This window comes from Oryctolagus cuniculus, chromosome 15, assembly GCF_051225735.1.
Source record: "Oryctolagus cuniculus isolate XC-2025 breed Fujian yellow rabbit chromosome 15, ASM5122573v1, whole genome shotgun sequence".
In the NCBI taxonomy this organism is placed as follows: Eukaryota; Metazoa; Chordata; class Mammalia; order Lagomorpha; family Leporidae; genus Oryctolagus; species Oryctolagus cuniculus.
The window spans coordinates 61,301,369-61,325,099 of record NC_142881.1 but is presented as its reverse complement, the minus strand read 5'-3'; the positions used below and the strand labels follow the sequence as shown (position 1 = coordinate 61,325,099).

The 23,731-nt window shown below is 57.2% G+C and overlaps 1 protein-coding gene across 1 annotated transcript in view; it reads right to left on the bottom strand.

The window, feature by feature from the left end:
* Nucleotides 1-23,731, bottom strand: part of COL13A1 (collagen type XIII alpha 1 chain) — an 80,927-nt gene that overhangs the window by 6,669 nt on the left and 50,527 nt on the right. Inside the window, exons 21-34 of the mRNA XM_089314110.1 lie at nt 19,904-19,972; nt 19,258-19,281; nt 18,004-18,066; nt 17,265-17,309; nt 16,828-16,980; nt 16,263-16,361; nt 15,302-15,346; nt 13,136-13,177; nt 12,470-12,496; nt 11,481-11,561; nt 8,573-8,608; nt 6,147-6,200; nt 5,204-5,257; nt 4,251-4,286 (exon numbers count right to left, since the gene is read on the bottom strand). Of these exons, the coding sequence (XP_089170236.1) occupies nt 4,251-4,286; nt 5,204-5,257; nt 6,147-6,200; nt 8,573-8,608; nt 11,481-11,561; nt 12,470-12,496; nt 13,136-13,177; nt 15,302-15,346; nt 16,263-16,361; nt 16,828-16,980; nt 17,265-17,309; nt 18,004-18,066; nt 19,258-19,281; nt 19,904-19,972 (828 nt within the window). The remainder of the gene's footprint in view (nt 1-4,250; nt 4,287-5,203; nt 5,258-6,146; nt 6,201-8,572; nt 8,609-11,480; nt 11,562-12,469; nt 12,497-13,135; nt 13,178-15,301; nt 15,347-16,262; nt 16,362-16,827; nt 16,981-17,264; nt 17,310-18,003; nt 18,067-19,257; nt 19,282-19,903; nt 19,973-23,731) is intronic.

The following is a 23,731-nucleotide window of genomic DNA, read 5'->3' as shown; positions in this document are numbered from 1 at the left end:
GGACCGAAGATCTCTGTCTCTCCCTCTTTCTCTATAACTCTTTTTTATGTTTTAAAAAGATTTATTTATTATTTATTTGAAAGAGTTATACAGAGAGAGGAGAGGCAGAGAGAGAGAGAGAGGTCTTCCATCCGATGGTTCACTCCCCAAATGGCTGCAACGGATGGAGCTGCACCGATCTGAATACAGGAGCCAGGAGCTTCTTCCAGGTCTCCCACGCGGGTGCAGGGGCCCAAGGACTTGAGCCATCTTGTACTGCTTTCCCAGGCCATAGCAGAGAGCTGGATCGGAAGTTGAGCAGCCGGGACTCAAACTGGCACCCATATGGGAAGCTGGCACTGCAGGTGGTGGCTTTACCCGCTGTGCCACAGTGCCGGCCCCAACTCTGAAAATAAAATAAATCTTTAGGAAAAGACATGTCTGCCAGTGAGTTCATCATGAGGTGGGGCAGCAGAACCACTGTTGGCTATTTGAATGGGCACGTGTGGCCCCTCATGCTCTCTGCATGATGAGCAGAGCTTCCTGTTTAGGGAGGTGGGCACAGGGGCGTGGGCGTGTGCCAGGCTCTCACTGTGGCCATTTAACCACAGGCGTCGTGTTAGGTGGGTGTGAGCAATCACTTCAGTCAGGTGCTCCCAAAGGCCTTGGAGCTGTGGCTGTATCCACGTCTTCACTGCTCCCCACGCCCAGGGAGTGACATGGAAGAGGCCCTGCAGAGGGGGCACATGGCAAGTAGGGGGAGTGGAGCAAGAAAAGTCCAGGGCAGAGGGCCCTTTAAAGATAGGATTAAGTGTAGACAGTTGATTTTGGAGGAAATACACTGGAAGCTTGCAGAGGGGAACGGGATGGGAGAGGCAGAGGATTTTTATAGTACAGCCAGTGGGGAGAAAGGTAGGAGGAGGAAAGGAAGGGGGAGGCAGGCTGCGGACAGAAGCGACTGTGGGGAGGGGCGAGGAGACAAGGCGACGCAGGCCAGCAGGACATGTGCAGGCACGCGTGCACTGCCCAGGCAGGTGGCTCAGGCAGGGACAGGTGACCTCACAGCAGGCGCAGGCCTTGTCAATTGCCGGCTTGTAGGTGGCTCCTGGGGAGCCCCTACTCTTCCTGATGACTGCATTGTTAGATTCACCCCACTTGTTTTTTTTGATTGATTCCTAAGTCCTACAACGTTTAGTTCCTGGGCCAAATTCACAGAGTTCCTCTGAGACAATGCGGATCGCCTTTAGCTACCAGAGCAGAGCGTTCTTTGCACTCATGTCTCCTTAGCAAGGTCCCCGATTTGGGCTCTGGGCAGCGAAGAGGCTCCCGCCCATCCTGCAGTGGACATGGGGAGACACACCTTTCAGGGTGGTTTTGGTTCACCGTGAGATAGAGCAAACCCCCGATGGGGTCCCCTGCAGGATGGGGCAGAGTCTGGGGGTAGCTGGACGGGCAGTCGCCCTCCGGAACCCACACGGGGTGGGGCTTCACCTTCCCAGGGGACAGCCTTAGCTCTCTGGCATTTTATCCTGACCAGGGTCTGAGCTCTGTCATGAATTAGCCAAGAACTGTGTAGAGCAGAGCAAGTGCTGGCTGTGCCCAGGCTGTTCCTTGTTTCGGATCCCCTCCAAAAGGGCCGCGCGGGCTGGCGTATAAGAGGTCTGACCGAGGAGGGGAGCGGAGAGGCCCCGGCACCCTGAGAGGCCAGTCTCTGGAACGCGGGAACACCTGCTCCTTCACTCAGAAACCCGCTCTCTGGAGTGAGCCGGCTGTCCACTCGGAAGCCCCGTGCTGTCTGAACCTGACCCCCACTAGGTGCCAATGAAGCTGCTCCACAAAGATCAGGGACCTGGGAGAGAGGAGCTGGTGGGCTCCAGCCACAAAGGAAGGATGAGGAAGTGGGAAGGCTGCTTCCCCATCACAATGTGCTAGGATTGCATGTGAACAAAACTAACAAGACCAGGGCCGGGCTCGTGGCACAGTGGGAGAAGCAGCCTCCCACGATGCCAGCATCCCATATGGTGCCAGTCTGTGCCCCGGCTGCTCCATTTCCAATCTAGCTCCCTGCTGATGGCCTGGGAAAAGCAGCGGGAGATGGCCCAAGTGCCTGGGCCCCTGCCACCCACGTGAGAGATCCAGAAGAAGCTCCTAGCTCCTGGCTTCAGCCTTGCTCAGCCACGGCTGTTTTGGCCACTTGGGGAGTAAACCAGCAAATGGAAGATTCTCTCTTTCTCTCTCTAACTCTTTCAAATAACTAAATACATCTTTTTAAAAAGTAACTCTAACCTCCCCAGAAGTCCATGGAAAATGTGTATTTTTGAATTTAATTTTTTAAAAAATATATTTTATTTGGAAGGCAGAGCAAGCAAGCATTCCCATCCACTGGTTCATTCCCCAAATGCCCCAAACAATCAGGGCTGGGCCAGGCGAAAGCCACGAGCCAGAAACTCAGTCCAGGCCTCCCTTGTGGGTGGCAGGGAGCACCCACCTGAGCCCTCATCTGCTGCCTCCGGAGGCCTTGGTGAACAGGAAGCTGGAATTGGGAGCAGTGTTGGACCCTGGCTCTGACGCGAGATGCAGGCAGCCCAACCAGTGTCTTAATTCCTGTGCCAAACGCTCACCTGGGAAAATGTATATTATGAAAACACTAGGCATAGCCATAAAATAGTTTTTGCACCAAAATAAATTATCTTTTAATTGCATTTTCCATGAACCTTCTGAAGTCCTTTCATGTCTGTCCTTTATCTGTGGGATGGGGGAAAGTATGTGAAACGCTCTGACTCCTGGGCATCAGTGGCTCGCTCGGCGACCTTGACTCCCGCGGTATCTGAGCCGCCAGCCACAGCCCGCCCTTCCGGCTGTGACAGGAGCACTGCGCCTGCCTCCACCTCCATGGCAGCACCTGCACCACCACTTGAAGGGCCGCGTGTGTGGCCTTCAAGTGACTTGGTGTCTCCAGCCAGCTGAAAGCCTCTTCAGAAATAGGTTTAGAGAATATTAATGGAACAGGATAAAGAAAGCCAGAACGTTTTAGGAATTAGTTGGAGAGCAGGTTAGTGTACCAACAGAGAGGTGGAATGACCAAATTTTTCAGAGTCCTGAGTTTTTGATTTGATGCCTCCCCCCCCGCCGCCCCCGGAAAAGTGGCTTCCCAGCCTGCCTTGAAAGGCTGGCCGTGGGTCCGGAAGTAGCTGTCTGTTCTGGTGGCTTCTGGACCTGGTCTTCCTATGGACAACCTGGTGGGGTAGCTCTGCCTGCCTCCTTATTTACAGAATTTGTGGGAAAAACTGCATTGCTTTTGATCCGCTGCCAACGAGGAGTATTTGAGGACATAGAAAGGTTTGATCAATACACTGTAAACTGAAGGCAATGGGGTTACCTGGTGCCGGATGCAAATACACTGATTCTGGCACTTCGGAGTCATGTTCCAAGATCAGAAGCCACCAGCTCTGCCGCCAGCTCTCCGTGGGCCCTCAGCATGTTTCCTCAGTGTTCTGGGCCTTTGCCTCTCCACCTGTTCCTCCCTCTCCTCCTCTAAGATCCTGGGATTTTAGGACCCACTAGTGGGGCCTCTGGGGACCTGCACCACCCCGAGAGCCGCTGTGCGGGAGCAGCAGGTGAGGCATTCCAGAAGGGAGCCAAAAGGCCCCCTGGTGGCCAGGTGCAATACCACCACGTGGCCTGGGTGCTGTAGACCTTGGGTAAACATGTCCCAGGAAAGCTGTGGAAACCAAAGGGAGAACGAGAGGCCACCGCAGGCACCATTCGTCTCAGTCCTGCTGACTCTCCAAGAGAAACAGCGGCAGTAATATATATATTTTTTTAAGGCTTGGCTGCTTACAACAGCTGTCTCCTTGTTCTCAGAACTGGAATTTATTTTCTCTCTCCCGGGTAGCCTGGAATGCCTGGAAAAAACAAGTCTCAGTGGCGAGAATGTCTCTCACTAAAACGCCATTTAGGGGTGTGTTATCAGGGCAACACACAGCCGCACACGAGGCTCCCGTGACTGGATGGCAGTGTGAACCTGACGGCCACCATGGGATTTAGTGTCCCCTGGTCATAAGGAAAAAAATTACATGCCTCGGTGTCAGGCGTAGGCCCCAGGATCTCTGCATGCCACACACTGAGCCCTCACTGAAGGCCTTTCAACTGAGCGTGATTTATCAGGGACAACTGCATTTTCCATATTGCATCAGGAGTCCCCAGTTGGTCATTCCACCCCTCCATGAAGACGTCAGTCACCAGAGCCCACGGCGAGGGCTCAGCCTCACCCGGCTTCCTTTGTCCCCGGGTGGTCCGTGTAAGCCCTGCAATAAATCAGAGGCAGGAGGCCACGTGAGGAGACCTGGGATGGCTGCTCGGGCTCGTAAAGCTCTTCCCTGGGGACACGGTGAAGTGCTCCTATTCTACAAGAGGGGGGCAGTGCAACACGGCGCTCAAGGAACTTGACCTTGCGGTAGACGAGGAGTCCTGGGCAAAGCCAAGAGTGCCGTAGGGGATTTCTCGCCCGACAGCCCCTGTCCCAGTGTGAGTGGTGGTCATCCGGGGTGGTGGTGGTGGGGTTCTGAGGACCTGGTCGGGCAGCATGGGGCGCTCAGGGCAGATGGGTGTCCCCATGGCTGTCCTGCTAGGTGCTTGCCAGACAAATGACTCAACAGCTCCTCAGAGCCTCTTCAAGGTGCTAGCTGCCATCTGCTCTCCAGCCAGGACACATGACTGCTAACCTGTGTGGATGACCTACAAGACGGCCAGGAACGGAGCTCCAGGCTCTCGCACGCAGCCAGTCAACTTGGAAAACAAGTCAACGGGAAAAGAGGTTGCAGATGCAAAGCCAAGTAAGTCCAGCTCTCCAAGGTCCAGCTCCCTGGGGCAAGCTGCTGTGCTCCTGGGCCCGCTCCTTCTTGTATCCGGGAGATCTGGAGTTGACTTTGTGCCTCCTGGAGGACTGGGGCTGGGCCCACTCACCTGCACCCAGCAGAGCTTGCAAGGGAAGGGACTAGGACCTTCTGTTATACCCCGTCCAGTGGCATCTCCTTATCAGGGCCCTGCAGGGGTTTCTAGGCCATCACCAGTGGCCTCGTGCAGCTTCCTTTGTCACAGAAATGAGAATTGCCCTTTGGCCCAGGGTTTGGCTTAAGGTTCTGGGAGTTCTGTTCTGACCGCATTGCTGGTGGGGGGGTTGGGGAGGTGGGCAGAGAGAACCCACCCATCCCATGAGACTCACAGGAAGTCCTGCTGCTCCTGTTGGTCCTGTCACCCCAGGGTCTCCTTTGCTGCCCTGAAACGAGAGAAGGGAACCATAGGTCCTCCCTGCATGGCTGCCACAGCCACATCCATGCCCGCTTTCTGTTCTGCTGTGAAACCCACACAGCAGCTCTGGCCAGGTCCCAGAGCTGTGCAGGAAGCAGGGGCCCTGTGGACTCCAGGCTGGGGAGGGCTGCAGGAGCCTCTCCCTGAGGCAGCACTCTGAAGCAGGCTCAGATGGCGCAGGACACGGGCAGGGACAGGGAAAGCAGGCAGGGAGTCCGATTTCCCCACCCGCCCTTCTCCTGGCAGCAAGGTGGGTGGAGGGAGGGAAAGAGGGGGCTGCTTGTGCACCCAGGGCCGTGTCCGAGCTGCCTTGAGCCGATCTGAGCCCTGAGAAGCCCTGAGGCTGGCTGGGAGGGGCCCACGTGGAAAGCTCTCCCCACCAGTGGGCCTGGTCCTTCCACCCTCACCCTCACCCCTGCCGCCTCCACTGGGGCTTGGGCCCAAGCCTGGAGAATCATTTGACTGGGAGCCAGGTCCAGCTCTCCAGCCTCCTGACTTCTGGATGTCCCCCGGGGATTTCATGAACACCCCCTGCCCTCTGTTCCATGCAGAGGCCCCAAGTCATTACAGGGTTTAGGTGTGCACGGGGACAGTGGCGCCTGGGGCCATGCTAGCTGGTATGTCAGGGAGGCTGGGGCTGGAGCCCAGATGGAGGGAGCTGTCTGCCTCCCCATGTCTGTCCACTCACAGGCACGCCATGAGTGTGCCCGCAGAGCCGGCTCCTCCAGGCTGCTGTGAGGATGACCGGGGAAGGGGGAAGGGCTGAGCCTCCTGGGGCTGAAGCAGTGACCCTGTCAGGTCCCAGGCACCAGGGCTGTGGGGGCTGGCCTGCCCCTCCCTCCTCGTGGAGTGCTCACCCTCTCGCCCTTTGGTCCCGCCGGGCCTGGAACTCCAATTGGTCCTGGAGTGCCCTGGAGAGGTGAGAGAAAGCAGAGGTGAGGGTCCCCGCACCCCAGGAGCCCCACCCAGTGCCTGGCTGTGAGCAAGGAGCCAGACCCAGTTTTCAGGGTTGGCGAGGCCAGGCTCGTCTGGACCATGATCCCTCTGGATTTGGGGGCCTCAGGGGAGACAGTGCCCCCTCTCCCCGCCTCAGAGCCAGATTCCTGGAGCGAAACCCTTTTGCATCACAGCCGAGCTCGCCAAGGCTGAAAACAGCAGAAGGACCGTTGATTAGTTTGCTCCCAGAAGCACCTGGGAGGGAGGCGACCCCCCTCCCAGGGGTCGGACCAGCATCCCCTTGGCTGTCGCAGCTCCACATGCAGCGGGAGGGTCTTCATGCCACAGAGAGTGATGGGGGTGCACACACAGAGGCAGACGCGGGAGGTCCTCCAGCTGCCGCCCACCCCACTGCAGACCCTGGCCGCGGGCCTCGGGTCCACTCCTAGGTAGGAGTGGATTAGCATGCCTCAGGTGTCACACCACGCTGGCTTGGCGGTGAGGTGCGTGGTGAGCTGACCTATGCAGGGCTGTGGGAGGGCCAGGGGCTACAGCCCTCAGAGCTGCGGTGCCTGGAGACAGAGCAGGGCTTGCCATGATGTCACCCAGCATCTCCCCAGCTCCCTGTGTGCAGCCCAGCTACACTTCCCTATTGCTCAGACGACAATGTGGAGTGTGGGCTTGGGCCGCGGGGCTCCAATGGCAATGGTGACAGGCAGCTAAGTGCGCGTTTACTTCCCATGGAAACAGAAGGCAAGGGGGTGTGCAGGTGCCCCTGGCAACCGCGAGGGGAGGAGGGAAGCAGTATCGCGGCGCTAGCAGCAGCGCAGAGGCAGGGACAGGCCGGGCCAGGGGACGGGGCAGAGCAGAGCTCCCGAGTCACCGGCTGGCCTTAGCCCGGCCCCAGAGGCCCCTGGATAGCCGGGAAGTTGCTCAGCCTGAGTGCCGGTTTCCCCATCTGTGCCATCAGCCTGGGAGCGTGAGCACCTGCCCCCTCAGCCAGTGCCAGGGTTAAGGCCTGGCTGCATCTGGTGCTGCACCTGACACCCAGGAAGTGCCCTGGAAATGCTAATGACGTTAGCAGGGCACAACGTTGTCCCTGTATTTTTCTTTGTTTATGATATGGAGTTTTTGAGAAAAATGAGGTCTCAAGTCCAAGGGAACAGAGTACGTGAGTTCGCACTGCTCCCCTCTTGCCCAAGACGGATGAGGTGGGCAGTTAGGAGGAAAGTCGTGCTCGCTGATGCCAGCCACTGACCCAGCTCCTGAGACAGGTGCGCCAGGTGAGGGGACGACAGGAAAGGAGGCACTGTGGGTGGAGGCGCAAAGCCATAGAATGCCTGGAAAATCAGGGTGCGTTCTCAGTGTGCGAAAGTCTATGGTGCTGACCCCACTGACCCCCGGAGGAAGGGGCTCTGAAAGGAGGTCACCTTGGGCAAGCCTCACCTCCCCTTCTTGAGGGCATTCAAGAGCATGAGGCCCTGAGGGGTCACTCCTGGTCCTCCAGCAGCCCCAGGCTTCCCCTGGAATCGGCTGGGCACCCTCCCACCAGGGCTGGACTTCAACACATCCCTCCTCTCCGTCTGCAGGCCCTCGTCTCCCTGCAGGGTCACTCTGGCCGGCTCATGAGGACCTTGGGCAGACGTGGCCCTGGTAGCACCCCGCAGGGTACAGCTGGCCTTGCTGGAGGGAGGGGCGGGGAGCACCTGCTGAGCTCCGCTGGTGGCTCCTGAACAGGAGAGCCCAGCCTCTTGGCCCCTGATAGAAGGTGACCCTGCACCTGGGCAGGCCCCCTCTGCTCTGCTGGTCCCATGCAAGGGGTGAGGGGAGGTGGCAAGGGGGATGTCCTCCCCAGGCTGGCGTGGCTTGTGGTGGGCTGTGGGCACTGTGGTGCCACAGACAGTGAAGGCGGGGCACTGCACTGGGGCTGACCTCGGGGTGCCTCCATGCTGCACCTGCTCTCACCCTTCATTGCTGTCCCACCCCATACACACCATTCTGTGTGGACAGGCCTTGTGGGCAGACGGGAGATGGACAGAGCTCACAGCATGGAGATGACACAGCGTGATGGCACATATAGACACTGTTGTGTTTGCTGGGGATGCTTTGTGGTCCCGGGCTGGACGCAGCATTGGGAATCTGGGGCAGAGCTGTTGCAATGCCTCCCTGCTAGCCCTGGCAGGTCTGAGGCCCCCAGCTGTGTGCCACAGACACCGAGCGGAGCATGGGAACCCTCCTGAGGTCGGTGGGACAAGGCCAGACTCAAGGGGAAAACGAGGCCACAGCGGGAAGACAAGAGGGACCACAGGCGGGGGAGGGGCGGGGGTGATGGAGAAGCGACACTCACCGGTGGCCCAGGCCTGCCGTCCAAACCTGACGCTCCCTGGACGAAGGGCACAGTGTGACCAAAAGAAGGGGGGAGGGAGGCACGGGAGGGAGAGAAAGGGAAGAACAGGAGGGAAGAGGTGAGTAAAGCAGTGACTCTGGACAGACACAAACGCCGGCCACCAAACACCACGGAGGAACAAGCTTGGAGGACAGGGACACCGACGAGGACACGGAGACACCGCAGGTAGGGCCGCCACGGGGCACGCCGAGCCCGGAGCAGACGGCTGTTCTGACCCTCCACGCCCCTCCATCCCTGTTCTGCTTTGTCCTCCTTGAAGCATCTCCCACGCCCCCGCCAGGGGCTTCCACGCCTGGGGAAAGGGACACAGAGGAGTTCCTGGACAGACGTCTGAGATCAGAGCTGGGCTCTTCTGGGTGGTGCTTACATGGACGGGCCCTGGGTGAGACCAGGCCATGTCTGCACCTCTGAGGGTAACCCGTGTTACAGCTCCGGGTTCCGCTACCTGGGTGGAAGCTGGCCCGTGCCTATGCGAGCAGGTGGGAGGAGAAGCCCCTGACTAAGAGCCTGCATTGCCCTGTACTTGAGCACACAGAGCTCGGCCCCACTCGGCCCTTCCCTTGCCGCTCACAAGGGCTCCCGTGGAAAGAGGCTTTGCAGACGGCCCACCGGGACCCGCTCAGGCCACCTTGCTCCAGAGCAGACGGCCAGGTGGGTGGGAAACTCTCGAGACCCATTTGCGTCCTCACTCCTTGCTGCGTGTTGCGTTCGCAGTGGGAATGGACTCTGGCTCCTATCCTGGCTTACAAAGCTGTCCCTGCAACCCCTCTAGGAAGACCACGGGGAAATTAAGATTCCAATGTGACAAACCAGGGGGAGGCAGCGGCAGAGGCTCAAGCCAGTGAGGATGGAGCTCTTGAAAACTGCTTCAACTGAGCCGCAGTCTCAGGTGTTGAAGGTGGGGAAACACGCCAGAAAAGGGAGGTGCTTCTGCCCGGGAGGCGGTGTGGGCAGCACCGTTCTACAAGGCCTTGATAGTTCCTGGGCCGACCTTGACTGACCAGGAGAGGGAGCCGTGGGTCTTAATGCTGGCTGCACCCTAGTGTCTCCTGGGCTGCTTCAGCTGGAGTGTCCAAGATTAGGGCCCAAGTGGAAACACAGGGGCCTGTGAGCAGTTCAAGCAAAATGAGTACTAGGACAACGCCATGCATGGATTTCAAAAAACTGGCGCCCCAAAGTAAACTCATTGGTTCAGCCCACTTTCCTCGAACGTCTTTTGGAAAGTTCCCGGAGGATCCCAGCATGCAGCCAGCACTGAGAACCACGTCTGTAGGGCAAATAGGAGAAACTCAGTGGGATCGGAAAACAGGGCTCTACCACGTGGACTAGAGCATGCAGGAGAAGCCTGGAAACAGAACGGTGGCTCGACACCACTTATGTCTGTGCAGCATCCACGCTGCGGTCTGGAGTGGAGGGCGTGAGCTGGGGGCTCTCAGGCCTGTGTGGGCCACTGACATGCTGTGTGTGGTCTGCAGTATGGCAAATAGTTTTGATCTAATATTAGAAAGTGAGGAGGGTTCACACCAAGTGCCAGGTGCCCAGCTTCCTCTGAATAATTGAAAGATGCAGAAATACTGGACCCTTGTTCTTCCAAGACCATAGCCAGTTGAGCTAAGGGGCGGCTGCCTTTGAGAAGGAGCACACAGTCTAGGGCCCCTGGCCCCCTGAAGTTCATCGGCGCTGCCTTCTGTGGACATGCCTGTTCATGATTTTCTGAAGCTAAGGAAAAACACCCATGCCTCTGTCAACAACCAGGAACTTCACCTTTCCTGCAACGCTGCTGGCTTACGTTACTGGTTTGTGCCAAAATGCAGAATTCTCCAGTGTGCACTGGGGCTGCCGGGGCCTCACAGGAGAGACTTGGGGTTAAGTAGGCCCAGCAGCTCTTCACCAGGGAGGAGTGTTAGTCCTTCCGGACACAGCTCAAGACAGGGGAAAATGCCTGCTAAACTCATCAGGGTCCTGCCGTCTGTCAAGTGAGCTCGCTGTAGCTAGGAAACATCCCTACATTCGGTGCTCTGGTGAGGCCGTAGTCGTACCTTCAGCTGTTCAGTTTCTGGGATTCTATGGACCAGGTCAGCCTCTGCCAAGCTCAGAGAGTAGGGCCTCCCCTTGTCTGCTTGCTCCCTACAGCTATGGCCTTGAGCTGGTGACACAAGACGTCCGAGTAGCTGGAAGGGACTCTTCACCCGGTGGCCTCCGTGGAGGAGCTAGCTTCTGGCCCGGCCCGGCTGCCAGCTTCATACGTGACCTCAGGTAACCCCCTTCCCTCTCCGGGACTTCCTGCACCAAAGGGGCCCACCTCGGCAGCAGTGAGGGAGTGGAGCACAGGGCCCCAGGCTTGGAGGTGGGAGGTGTCCAGCAGAAGAGACTAGGGGCCTCCGGGGGCAGGGGACAAAGCTCAGCTGAGCCCCACCTCTGGGAACATGGATGCCTCCAACCTGGCTGGCTGAGGTCACAGAACTGCAGACCACATGTGACCTTAACCTGCGGGGGCCACACAGTTGGGTTTCTCTGCTGTGGCCCGAGCTTAAAAGGCAAGGAGATAAGAGGTTCTCTTGGGGCCCCTCTGGGAGAGCAGGAGAGAGGTGGGGAATACCCACAATCCCATTGTTCCCCAGCCCCCACACCCCCCATGCCTGGCCCCTGTGGGGGCAGACTTGCTTGCCCTGAGATCGGGTATGTCCAGGGCCAGAAGTTCTGCCGTCAGCTCCTTGGGGTGGGCCCTGTCTTGCCCAACTTCCCATTCCTTGACACCCAGGTCAGGGCTGGGCCCAGAAGAGCCCCCGAGGAGAGGATCAGAACCCCTGGTCCCGCGAAGGCCCCCCGCTGGGTCCAAGATACTCACAGGCAGTCCCAGAGGCCCCCGGTCTCCTTTCTCTCCCTGGACGCCCTTCTCTCCTTTTGCTCCGTCCAGTCCTGCTTCTCCCTGGAGGAAAGGGAGGAGATCAGAGCAGGGCGTGTCCCGGGCACCTCATCCCTGCACTCTGGAGGCCTGGGTGCAGGGCTGTGGTGTGCAGAGGGGAGGGCTGGAGGTGGCTGGTTGGGGACACCAAGAATCGCCAAGTTCTTAGCCTGTCACTCCCTTCATTTGTGTCCCCTGTGTCCCTGCGGTAACTTTGAGGCCCCCAGAGGGAAATGGGACAGGTAGAGAGGGGCTAAAACAACTGGGGCCGTGCAGGGTCTGCTGGCAGGTACAGGAATTGTCACCCCCAGAGCTCCCAGGGCTCAGGAGAGCATACTGAGGCCCTGATGACTTGGGCTGCAAAATTCTCCTCCAGCTCTTAAGGGACCCACCGCAGCAGAAGTGAGCCCAGGGCTCCAGGCTTGGGGATGGGGTACATCCAGCTGAAGAGACCGGGGGCCCCTGGGAGCTGGGGGCACAGGGATCTGCCCAGGGCAGGAGGCAAGGACAGGGTCACAGCAGCCTCCAGTTCCTGGCCTAACCGGAATGTGAGGAGGAGATGGGGAGAGCCCAGCCACCATGCAGTGGCCTTGGATGTGGGCAGGGTTCACATCCTCAGCCACCTCCCCCTGCACCTCAGGGTGAGTGAGGCAGGGGTCTGGGGCAGGGAGGTGGCCAAGGGACTCCACCACTTGCTAAGAATCTCACTTGTCACATTGTGGGGCATTCCAGGTGTCAGTGGTGAGTGTTAAGGGGACCCTGGGGTCCCTTCTTGCTGTGACTGCACCCCCCACCCCGGGCTGGATCTCCCAGGACTCCATTTGGGGAGAGGGTCAGCCGGGCCTCTGAAGCACTGCCCCTCTTTGCCACTGTTACAGACGCAGCCCCTCTCCCACCCCTGGCCCAGCCCCGGTCACATGATCTCCTCTTACCTTTGGTCCAGGAACACCTTGAAGCCCCTGCATTTGGAGTCAAAACAAGGCATTTGTGTTAGAACTGCATTTCCAGTTACTAGTCTGGTCCACAGGCTGGTGCACAGAGGAGCTAGTGCTTGGGGTCCAAGCCCCTGAGGCAGAGGGAATGCTAGGGAGGGGTCAGGAAAGGCAGATTCGAGAAATATAGCGAACGTTAGATGAACTGGTATTTGCAGAGTACTTAGAATCGTGGCGGGCACGTAGTAAGTGCTGGCTGCCACCAGTATCCTTCCAGTGACAGCAGGGATTGCCCAGGGCCATGGGGACGTGAGCTGTGCAGACAGCATTTGTGGGCTTGGGAGCTTTGGGGGTTCTGGGGTTCCATTAAGGGTCACTTTCTGTTTTAAGCCTGGTCTTATGCTGGCTGAGTGCAGGCAGGAGGGAGAGGAGGAGCAGAGGTCTTGTGACAAAGGGTTAAATCTCTGGACAGAGCTCAGGGATGAAGTGAGCCTGGCACTGCCAGGCGGTCAGCTGTCCCTGGAGCATCGGATGCCTTGGTGGCCCTGTGGGGCTGTGAGCTCAACCTGGGAGGGACGGGGGTGGGGCCCAGTGACCACCCCAGGGAGGACAGGTTAGCTGCCCAGCAATAGTGGACCCAAGAGCCAGCAAGCCCTCTGAACTTACCGGAGGTCCCGGGGGCCCCTCTGGCCCTGGTGGCCCAGGAACCTAGAAGGCAAAAGGGAGCCCTGTCACACTCCAGCCGTGCCTCTCTCCGACACAGCCAGGGTCTCGCCCTTCTGCCTGGCACAGAAGGTCTAGAACAGCTTAGAAACATGTGGCACCCACTGGCTTGCATAGTGTCCGGTGCAAACATTGCCAGGAAACCTGGGGCTCTTCCAGAACAGAACCAGAAACTCAAGTGGTGCTGGGCCCTGTTCATGTCTGCAGAGGAATGAGTGCTGTCTACCATGGGTGGGGCAGGAAGTCTTGGTGCACCCTGGTCTCCCCCACTCCCTGTGTCTCAGACTCAGTGGTTGCGTGCCTGGTCTTGGCAGCCATATATGCTTGAGACCCTGGGTTTGGACACTGGTTATCTGGAGTGGGAGGAGGCTGGGCTGGTTCTGGGGCACTTTCCTCATGTGCCCCCAGGTTTGGGACAGACAGCATGGGGACTGCTGGCCTCCATTTCCCTCAAGGGCAGGAGCTCCAGGCCATCCTCTCTCGCGCGGAGCAGGGTGCCCGTCAGGGTCAGTCTCTGACGAAGACGGACATGCACACGTGCACAGTGGCCGCACCTGCTCCTCCCACTGCCCCAGGGCTACGTTGCCTTCACTGTGGCTGGGGAGAGGGGCACTGGGCAGCACAGTGGCCCCCAGTGCTCCCTGGAGCTGCTTCTGGAAACTGTTTTCCTGAAAGCAAATCCACTGCTTCTTAAGTTATTACCTAAATGAATGGTGCACAGATGGGGGGGGGTCGTGGTCATGGTCATGCACAGGCTGACATTTGCAAAAGCATACATACTCCCCCAAACAGCCAATGTGACCAATACCATAATGTAGCAAAGAAAAAGCTTAAAAGTAACACAGGCTCATTAAAGTGTTTTATAAATTAAAAAGAACCTAGCTGAGAAGCACTGCTAATATTTGTATGTTGCTCTATTTCTTTCCCCTCTTTGCTGATGCATACACTAGAGCTGAAAATATGTATACACTTAGATTTTAAACACATACACACAAATATATGCCTACAAAGCCAATCTGGTCTCCTGGGGTTTTTCACTGAGCATGAGACCCATTTTCCCTTCCTGCACATTCTCCACAAGCCTCCTTGTAAAGTAGCCTGAGCTACTATGGGGCGGACACTGTGGCACAGTGGGCTAAAGCCCCGGTCTGCAGTGCGGGCATTCCATGTGGGGGCTGATTCGAACCCTGCCTGCTCCACTTCTGATCCAGCTCTCTGCTCTGTATGGGCCTGGGAAAACAGTACCCACGTGGGAGACCCAGAAGACGCTCCTGGCTCCGGATTGGTGCAGCTCCAGCCATTGTGACCAACTGGGGAGTAAACCAGCAGATAGAAGACCTCTCTCTCTCTCTCTCTCTCTCTCTCTCTCTCTCTCTCTCCTTCTTTCTCTGTGTAACTCTGACTTTGAAATAAACAAACAAACCATTTAAAAGAAAGAAAGAAAGATGAGTCACTATGCAGCCAGGGCTTGCAGCAGCACTCGGCACAAGGAGAGCTCTCAAACATGGTGACCACTGCGAGTGTTATTACCATACAGCATTTCACCCTTTTCTTCTTGGTAAAATGTAGGCTGTCTTCAATTTTTACTTTAAATACTTTGGAAGTTAAATCATCTTTTTAAGAAAATGTTTCTCCCAGAGTTACAGAGCAAGAGGGAGAGACAGAGACAGAGATCTTCCGTCTGCTGGTTCACTCTGGCAGCAACAGCCGGAGCTGGGCCAGGCCAAAGCCAGGAGCCTGGAACTTGACTCTAGTCTCCCACATGGACGGTAGAGGCCCAAGCACTTGGGCCACCCTTGGCTGCTTTCCCAAGCTCATTAGCAGAGAGCTGGACCAGAAGTGGAGCAGCCAGGACTGCAACCCATGCTCTGATAAGGGATGCTGGCATTGCAGGGGTTGGCTTAACCTGTGCACCACAACACTAGCCCCAGGGGGAACGCTTGAAAACTTAATTTGAAAGGGGGAGAGGGAGGAGGAGAGAGGGGGACAGAGAGGGAGAGATCCATCTTCCAGGGCACAGAAACGCTGGGCTCTGGAATGACTGACTTCAGACAAAACCGCTGTCAAATAATCTCTCAGGACACAACAGGAAGAGCAGGTGCAGCCTACCTCTGCTCCCGGGTCACCCTTCTCCCCGGCTTGTCCTTTCTCTCCCTGTGGACACAAAACAGTGCACTGTGACTGCCAGCAGTGGGGGAGCCTGGGCACAGACACACCTCACATCTGTGACAAACTCATCAGATTGGGATGCTGCTATCGAAGTGCCAGCAGGGGACACCCCTGAAGATGCAGGTGCAGTCGGCCTGTAGGACAGAAGACAGAGTGCAGGTGCTGCGACGGAGCACTGCCTCCCAGGAACTGAGGCTGCAGCCTGTGTGGGGACAGGCTGGCGCTCAGTGTGGACCCTGCAGTGGACAGACCCTAGGGTGGACCTGTGATTTGTTTCCAAGCCACAAACTGGGCGTCTGGCAAAGGTGATGGTGTGCCACCCCCTTGAGTGTGCTAGATTACAGCACACAAATGTTACACAGAAAACATCACAGGTTGAAACGTCACAAATGTTACACACACTGGGTCTGCCCTGCTAGCACTGGCCACTGGAGGGAGCCCCGCTGGCCCTGACCTTGGCTGCTGTCATGCCATCTGCCCAGCAGGGAGAGGGCCACCTGGCAGGGAACTGTGGGCGGTCTTTAGGAGCTGAAGGAGGCCATCCTTGGTAAGGTACTGAATTCTGCTGAGAGCCAGTGAGCTGGAAAGAGGGCAGCTGCACCTGGACTACTGCCTCCGGAGACCCTGCGCTCGGGCTCCCGACCCCCAGAAACTACAAGGTGTATGTGGCAAAGGGCCCTGGAAGCCGCTAAGGCTGCAGGGAACAGAAAACAAATGTGGCTCCAGAAGCCAGAGCCTTGGTGGGGAGGGGAGGCCAGTGGGGCACGGCGAGCCAGGAAGCCTCCGTGCCTCATCCGGGAACATCTCTCCCTCTTGGGACAGCTGGGCACCCTGCAGCTGGTGGCCCCAGGGAGGAGCACCCCCACTCGCGTGCCCTCGCCGCCTGGCCCTCTCGCCTTACTGTAAATCCCGGGAGCCCGATGGGGCCGGGCGGTCCTGTTGCTCCAGGCCTCCCCTGGTCACCTGGTTCTCCTTTCTCCCCGGTGGGGCCGTCTAGACCCTGCAGATCGGCAAAGTTCTCTGTTAGTCGAGCTCAAGGCCACCTGCTGAGCATCTGCGACCCACAGTGCATGCACCTAAGGCTTCCTCCTCCAAGACAGGGTGCCCAGGACAGCCCCCAGGGCACAGGTGGGAAACTGTGGAGCCCCAGAGAAGGCTCCTGAGGCGAGTCAGCTGCCCTGTGGGCCGGGCCGAGGCCCCTGTTGCATATGCACCCTCTCCTGGGGCCAGGCCCCCGCATGCTCTCCAAAGAGGCCCAGCAATCCACAAGGTACCCAGAGATTATCGTCTCATTTCAGAGATGAAGCAGCAGACTCTGCAAGGACCAGGGACTTTCCCTAGGTCATGGCCAGCACTCAGGTCTCCTGAGGTGGGACCCCGGCCCTCACAGAGAGGCTTGATGGGAACCAAATCCTGGCTGGGGCTGTGCCGAGCCAGCGGCACGCGTCGGGGGCCATGCCACTCACCGGTGAGCCTGCCGGGCCCGTCTCCCCTTTCTCCCCCTTCTCTCCTGGGTTCCCTGGGGGCCCGTTGTCTCCCTTTGTTCCCGGAGGTCCATCCTTTCCCGGGGGTCCCTGGGGACCAGGGGGGCCCATGTCTCCTGATTTGCCACGAGGTCCCTGTAGAAGACAGCAACAGCACCTCTCAGACGTGTGAATGGGGAAAGAGGAGAGGAAAGAGAACGAGAAGGAATGGGGGGCCCAGAACACTGGGCTCCCTGGGGCCGCATTGCCCAGCCCACCTGCTGCTCCCCGTGCAGCTGAGTGAACCCCCTCTACCCCTCCCCTTCCCCAGGTGCCCCAGGCCTCACGGCTGGGCCTGCTCTGCAGCCCTCCTGCCCCCTCGACTCCCAGCCCCGGGTGAAGACTGCTGCCCAGGTTTGTCTGGGAATGTCCGTCCTCACCTTCTCTCCATCAAGTCCCGGAGGGCCCGGCAGTCCGATCTCCCCCTGCGGTCAGAACAAGCGCAGGGACTCAGCATACAGAATACATCTCTACCCAGCGCCGCCATGCACCAGGAGCCTTCTCTGCACCCTCCCCCCTCTGCACTTGCTCGCTCCACTCTCACTGCTGTCCTGGGGGTGGTGCGGTTCCCTCCTATCTCACAAATCGGGACCCTGACACACAGAGATGTGTGGCCACAGCTGCCAGGGGTGGTGACCTGCCCCATGGCCCACCTGGCACTGGACAGCCCGGGCTCCCCGGCTGGTGCCCCACCGAGCACTCCTTCATCTGCACACCCACCCATGCCCTTCTTGGGTCAGGGAGGGCATAACAGGGCACCAAGGGCCGTGACTTCTGCCTGATAGGTCAGGGGTGGCTTCATGGAGGGGGTGGCTTTTGAGTTGGGCGTGGAAGGGTAAGAAAGAGGGAAAGAGACTTGCAGAGAAGGTGGCTTCAAGAGTAGAGGACAGTCTGCAAAACCGCAGTGCCGCCGGGTGGTCAGGGAGAAAGCAGAGGTAGGGGTGAGGGGTGAGAGTGGGGAGGGGCTCAGATGCCATGTTCCTGCAGGGGTGCCCCCAAACCAGCGCAGCAGCTGGCAAGGGCAGGGGCGGGGGGGCGGGGGGGGGTTCATCCTGGGGAGGTGGGAGGAGCTGCAGGAGGGCAGCCAGAGTCCTGTGCTCAGGGTTAGGCAGGTCTCACCTTCTGGCCTGGGGTTCCTGGAGCTCCGGGTGGGCCGATCTGCCCGGGAAGACCAGGAGGGCCCTGGGGAAAGAGCAGAGACACCTGGGAGAACTCCGTGGCCGGGGTGGGGGTGGCTGTTTGGGGGGGTGGGTAAGGGGGTCTGCTGTTGTCACATATTTCTTCAGCGGCATAAACTTTTTTGTTTTGCAGAGGAAACAGGACGGGAAACCCCACAGTGCAAGCTGGTGAGCGCCGAGCCGGGGTGGTGTGGGAGCCGTGCCCAGGAGCTGCGCCCTCCACTTCCCCCCTGGGCCAGCCCTGGAGGCTCCTGGGGCTCTGAGAATTGAGGCTGAGCTTCCCAGATAGTGACTCAAAAATGCCCGGGTGTCCATCAACGGGAGAATGCACCATGTGTCTATGTGGCAGGGAAATGGGGACACAACACGACACTGCGGAGTCGGCGCAGTGCCGTGTGGTGGCCCATGTTTGGGCTCAGTGTGACCCTGACTCCCAAGGTGCACCACAGGACCTTCTGGAGGGACTGGGATGGGTGGCACATGCGTGTGTCAACCCTCACCGAGCTCTGCCCCTGGAATGGGCCCATTTCACTGGGTCTGCGTCGATTTTAAAGGAAAAATGTTTCCAGTGAAGTTTTAGCCCAACAATGCATTGCAGTGTCTCCACCCCTCTTCCCACCGCCTGCCCGGGGACTGGGGTGTCACACACCGGTGTCTGCTTCCGGGTTTGTCAGCCCTGAGCGTGCCCTGGGGCACGAGGCCGCAGGAAGCCAGCACCCCCACCCCCACCTCGGAGGTCACACATGGTGGGGGCTGCTTTCACCACAGCCGCTTACTGACAGCCGTTGCCGGCAGACGCAGGTACAAAACCCAGCTTGGCATGCACCGGGCTCTAACAGCCGATCGTGACACGGGCGTCTAGGAAAGGGGAAGTGTGCATGCTGCTACGGATGCTTTAGGGGCATGGGTTTTACGAGCTGAAGGATGAGAAAAAGGAAACGGTGAGAAGGCAGCCTCGGTGCTGCGTGGGGTTGGCACTCAGCCCCAGCGCCGCCAGCACTGCTCACGGCAGGCCTGGGGAAGAGCTGGCCCGGAGGCCAGGGCAGCTCAGAGCCACCCCGTGCGAGTCCTGGCCCTGCTCTGCCAGTCAGCCCTCATCAGCAGCCCCGCGTGTGCTCTCTGGAGGTGAGGGCGCCTGTTCTCGCCTCCACGCTGCCCTCCCGGGCCCTGGGAGTGAGGAAGGAGGAGGACTTACCATCAAGGCCAATGTGCGGATCTCCTGGAAAAAAAAAAAAACAACCAACACCACGCAGTCAGTCGCGGGCAAGCAAGAGCCACGGGGCAGGTGCCTGGATGCCTTGGAGCTGGAGCCCTCCAAGGAGCCTGGGAGAAGGGGAAGCCTCATGCCACGTCTCCCCGGCTCAGAGCTGCAGTCACTGCCAGCGTCCGCTCTCGGCGGCTCCAGGCCCTTGGGCCTCACACGGCCCTCTGCCCTTCTCACTCTGCCTGCTCCTTCCTGGGCTCCCACAAGCCCCTGTCAAGGTTGCAATGCTACCTCGCTTTAAAGAGACACAACATGGCAACATGCAGAGCCCTGAAAGTGAGGGAGGAGTCCTGCCTCTGCAAAAGAGATTTCATACGTGGTAAATGAGCTCATCCATGTACCCAGATTCCCCAGTGGCTCTTCACCAAGGGTGATTTTGTCTCCCAGGGACATTTGGTCACATCTGGAGACGCATTCTGGTTGTCACTGAGGGCAGGTGCTACTCATCTAGTGTGATATGGTGCACGGCCACGGGCCCGGCCATCAGCTGCCTTGAGCTGAGAGCCAGCAGCAGCTCCACCCACCCCCCTCCCCCCCTCCAGCCCCAGCCCTCCTGCCTCTGGGAGACCCCACTCACCTGGAGGGCCTCGCTGATGTTGCCATTGTAATCCACCAGCTCTCCTTTCCCCGGCTCACCCTTGGAGCCCTGCAAGGCAAGTGCAAGAGCTCACCCTAGGGCTGGGCTCAGGAGAGCAGCTGCTGCTTGCTCTGTCTTCTACGGAGCCTGCAGCGCCCACTGGCTGCACCTGCCTGCACACAGTGCATCCTGAGCAGCTGCAGGGGGTCCGCCTGGGACCCCATACACTCTCAGGGGATGCCTAGGCATCATAGAACAAACAGGTGAAGCAGTCTAGGTCAGTTGGGTCTGTAGAAGCCTGAGTCTGATCACAGTTGCCATGGCAGCCCACTCATGTGGGGGCAGGGTGCTCTCCCCTCCGCACCCCTACTCTCCCTGCACGGAAGACACCAGGGTGAAGCCACGTCATGCTGTGGTCTGGCCGTGGGCCTTGGGGCCAGCTCCGTCTTCCTCCCTGGCTGTTCCAGGCTCCCCCTGTTGCACCCTGGCTGATAAAGCTGGGAACAGAGAACTTGACATCCCCAGGCATATCACGCATTAGGGGATGTGGAGTGGGGGCAGGAGGCTTGTGTGAACTCAGGCCAACAGCACGCAGACCTCCTGTCACTGAGGCACAGATCCCACCCCTTCAGGAAACTGTCCCAGTGCACCTGCCACATTGCCCTCACTCGAGTTCCCCTGGGCTCCCTGTGGTCTTCTGGAGTGCTGTTCTGTCTGTCCTGGGTTAGTTGCTAGCCTATGTCCTCTGGCCACCTCTCCCCAGTCCCCCAGGTCAGCTACCTCCTTTGGAATAGGGACCTCAACCCTTGCTTGCTTTCTGTCCAATCCGCTCAGGTACGAGGGGCCCAGTCACATTTTGCCCATTTCCTGGGTGGCCAACAATTGTTGTGGGGAGCCTCTGAGGTTCTTTTAGAGCCCACTGTACTTGTGAAAAAACCTGAACTTTGGAACTGGTTCCAAGATGGAGGAGTAGGGAGGGAGCTTACTGCTCTAGCCCAGGAGAAGATAATTTTTAAAAAGTGGGGATAGTGTAGTCTCAGGGAAGAGTTAGGAAAAAAATGGCAGAGGAAACTACCAAAATTGGAGGGACAAAGTGGACCTACGTGGAGAGGGTGGGTGCCCATGGCTCAGGACTCCAACAGCCGAGAGCCTACGCACCAGCACTGGAAAGTGAGGTAAGACGAGACTGCAGTAGCCCAAGCCACTGGTGAAAAAGAGGGAGAGCCTAGAGGGAATGAGGCTTGAAGCCCCATGGGGGAAAATGCTCCAGCCAAACTAGAGAGGAAAAAAAGAAAAGGATGGACATGTTTCTCTCTGCTCACTTTACAAAGGTGTAGTTTGACAAGCTGATAGAGTGGGCACCATTTTGGACATATATAACAACTGTGCCAGCTCATATCTGCACCCAGCAATCAGCTGAGCGGAGACTCCTGATTCTGTTAGGGAGAACTAGCAGGGGGCTAGGAGCTTGTGACTGTGTGAAGCTTCTGAGCAGGGACTGTGAAAAAACCTGAGGGTGTGTGGGAGGGACTTTGAGCAGTCTCAGTGGGAGACGCCACAAGCTGTGGGGTTCCTGGTTACCTGGTGAGAGACACTGCAGGGGAATCTGAACTCACACTGAGGACCGCACAGATCCTTTGTGTGGTCCCTGGGACAGAGCAGATGAATATTATACCCACTGGGGCCAGTGCTCAGGCACTGGTCTCCATGGAGGAGAAGAGCTCAGCTGAGCAGAATATACCTCCCTTCTGATTTAATAAAGAGAGAGAAGACTTACCATGCCAACCTGGGAGTGTCACCTTAGACATGCCCTTAACCCTGGAGAACTGAACAGAGCTCTCTGACCACACCCATCACAAGCCTCTAGAGATTCACTGAAAGCAGACAGTCCACTTATCTACAGTCATAGTACAAGGATAAAAGCCACCACAGCAGGGGAAAAAAGAAGAAACCGACGGGTATCTCCACAAATGCCAAACAACAAATGCAACAATCCAAGAAACAAGAATAAGGAGACAACATGACGCTCCCAAAAAACACAGCACTTCAATGCTAGATTATGAAGACAATGAGATAGAAGAAATGCAAGAAATGGGACTCAGAAAATTGATCCTAAGGCTGGCACAGCAGCTCACTAGGCTAATCTTCTGCCTGCAGCACTGGCACCCCAGGTTCTAGTCCCAGTTGGGGTGCCAGATTCTGTCCCAGTTGCTCCTCTTCCAATCCAGCTCTCTGCTGTGGCCTGGGAGTGCAGTGGAGGATGGCCCAGGTGCTTGGGCCCTGCACCACATGGAAGACCAGGAGGAAGCACCTGGCTCTTGGCTTTGGATTGGCGCAGTGCACTGGCCACAACACACCGGCCATAGCAGCCACTTGGGGGGTGAACCAATGGAGAAAGGAAGACCTTTGTCTCTCTCTCTCACTAACTCTGCCTGTCAAAAAAAAGTTAAAAAAAATTGATCATAAGAGTACATAGAAGTAATCAAAAGCAAACACACGAAATGCTGAAATCCATGCAGGACATGAAAGCAAATCTTTCCCATGAAATTGAGATCTTAAGGAAGAATCAAAATGAAATGAAGTCAATAGAACAAATAAAAAATGCAGTGGAGAGCCTTAACAACAGAATCAGTGAGGCAGAAGAGAGAATGTTGGACTTAGAAGACAGAGTACAGGAATGTATACAGTCAAACCAAAGACAGGAAGAGGAAATTAGAAATCTAAAAAGCACTGTTGGGTATCTACAGGATACCATTTAAAAAACCCAAACATTAGGGTTCTAAGAGTTCCTGAAGGTATGGAGAGAGAGAAAAGATTAGAAGGCCTTTATAGTGAAATACTAGCAAAAAACTTCCTGGGTTTGGAGAAAGAAAGGGACATCCAAGTACAGGAAGCACACAGAACTCCCAAAAGACATGACCAGAAAAGATCCTTGCCACAACACATTGTAATCAAACTCACCACAGTGAAACATAAAGAGAAGATTCTAAAATGTGCAAGACAGGCCGATGCCGTGGCACACTAGGCTAATCCTCTGCCTGTGGCGCCAGCACACCGGGTTCTAGTCCCGGTCGGGGCACCGGATTCTGTCCTGGTTGCCCCTCTTCCAGGCCAGCTCTCTGCTGTGGCCCGGGAGTGCAGTGGAGGATGGCCCAAGTGCTTGGGCCCTGCACCCCATGGGAGACCAGGATAAGTACCTGGCCCCTGCCATCGGATCAGCGCGGTGCGCCGGCCGCAGTGCGCTGGCCGCGGCGGCCATTGGAGGGTGAACCAACAGCAAAGGAAGACCTTTCTCTCTCTCTCTCTCTCACTGTCCACTCTGCCTGTCAAAAAATTTAAAAAAAAATAAATAAAATGTGCAAGACAGAAATGTCAGATTACTCTTAGAGGATCTCCCATTAGACTCACAGTAGACTTCTCATCAGAAGCCCTGAAGGCTAGGAGAGAATGGTGAGATATAACCCAAGTCCTAAGAGAAAAAAACTGTCATCCCAGAATATTATACTCTGCAAAGCTCTCATTTGTGAATGAAGGTGAAATAAAGACCTTTAATGACAAACAGAAATTAAAAGAATTTGTCACCACTTGTCCAGCCCTGCAAAAGATGCTTAAAGATGTATTAAACATAGAAACATGGTCATCAGTATGAAAGAAGGTAAAGGAAGAAAATCTCAATAAAAGATCACAGGAAGCTCAACGTATAAATTAGAAATATCTTTGGAAAAATGGCAGGGCAAAGTCACTACTTATCAATAGTCACATTGAATATAAATGGCCTCAACTATCCAGTTAAAAGACACAGACTGGCAGAATGATTAAAAAACCAAA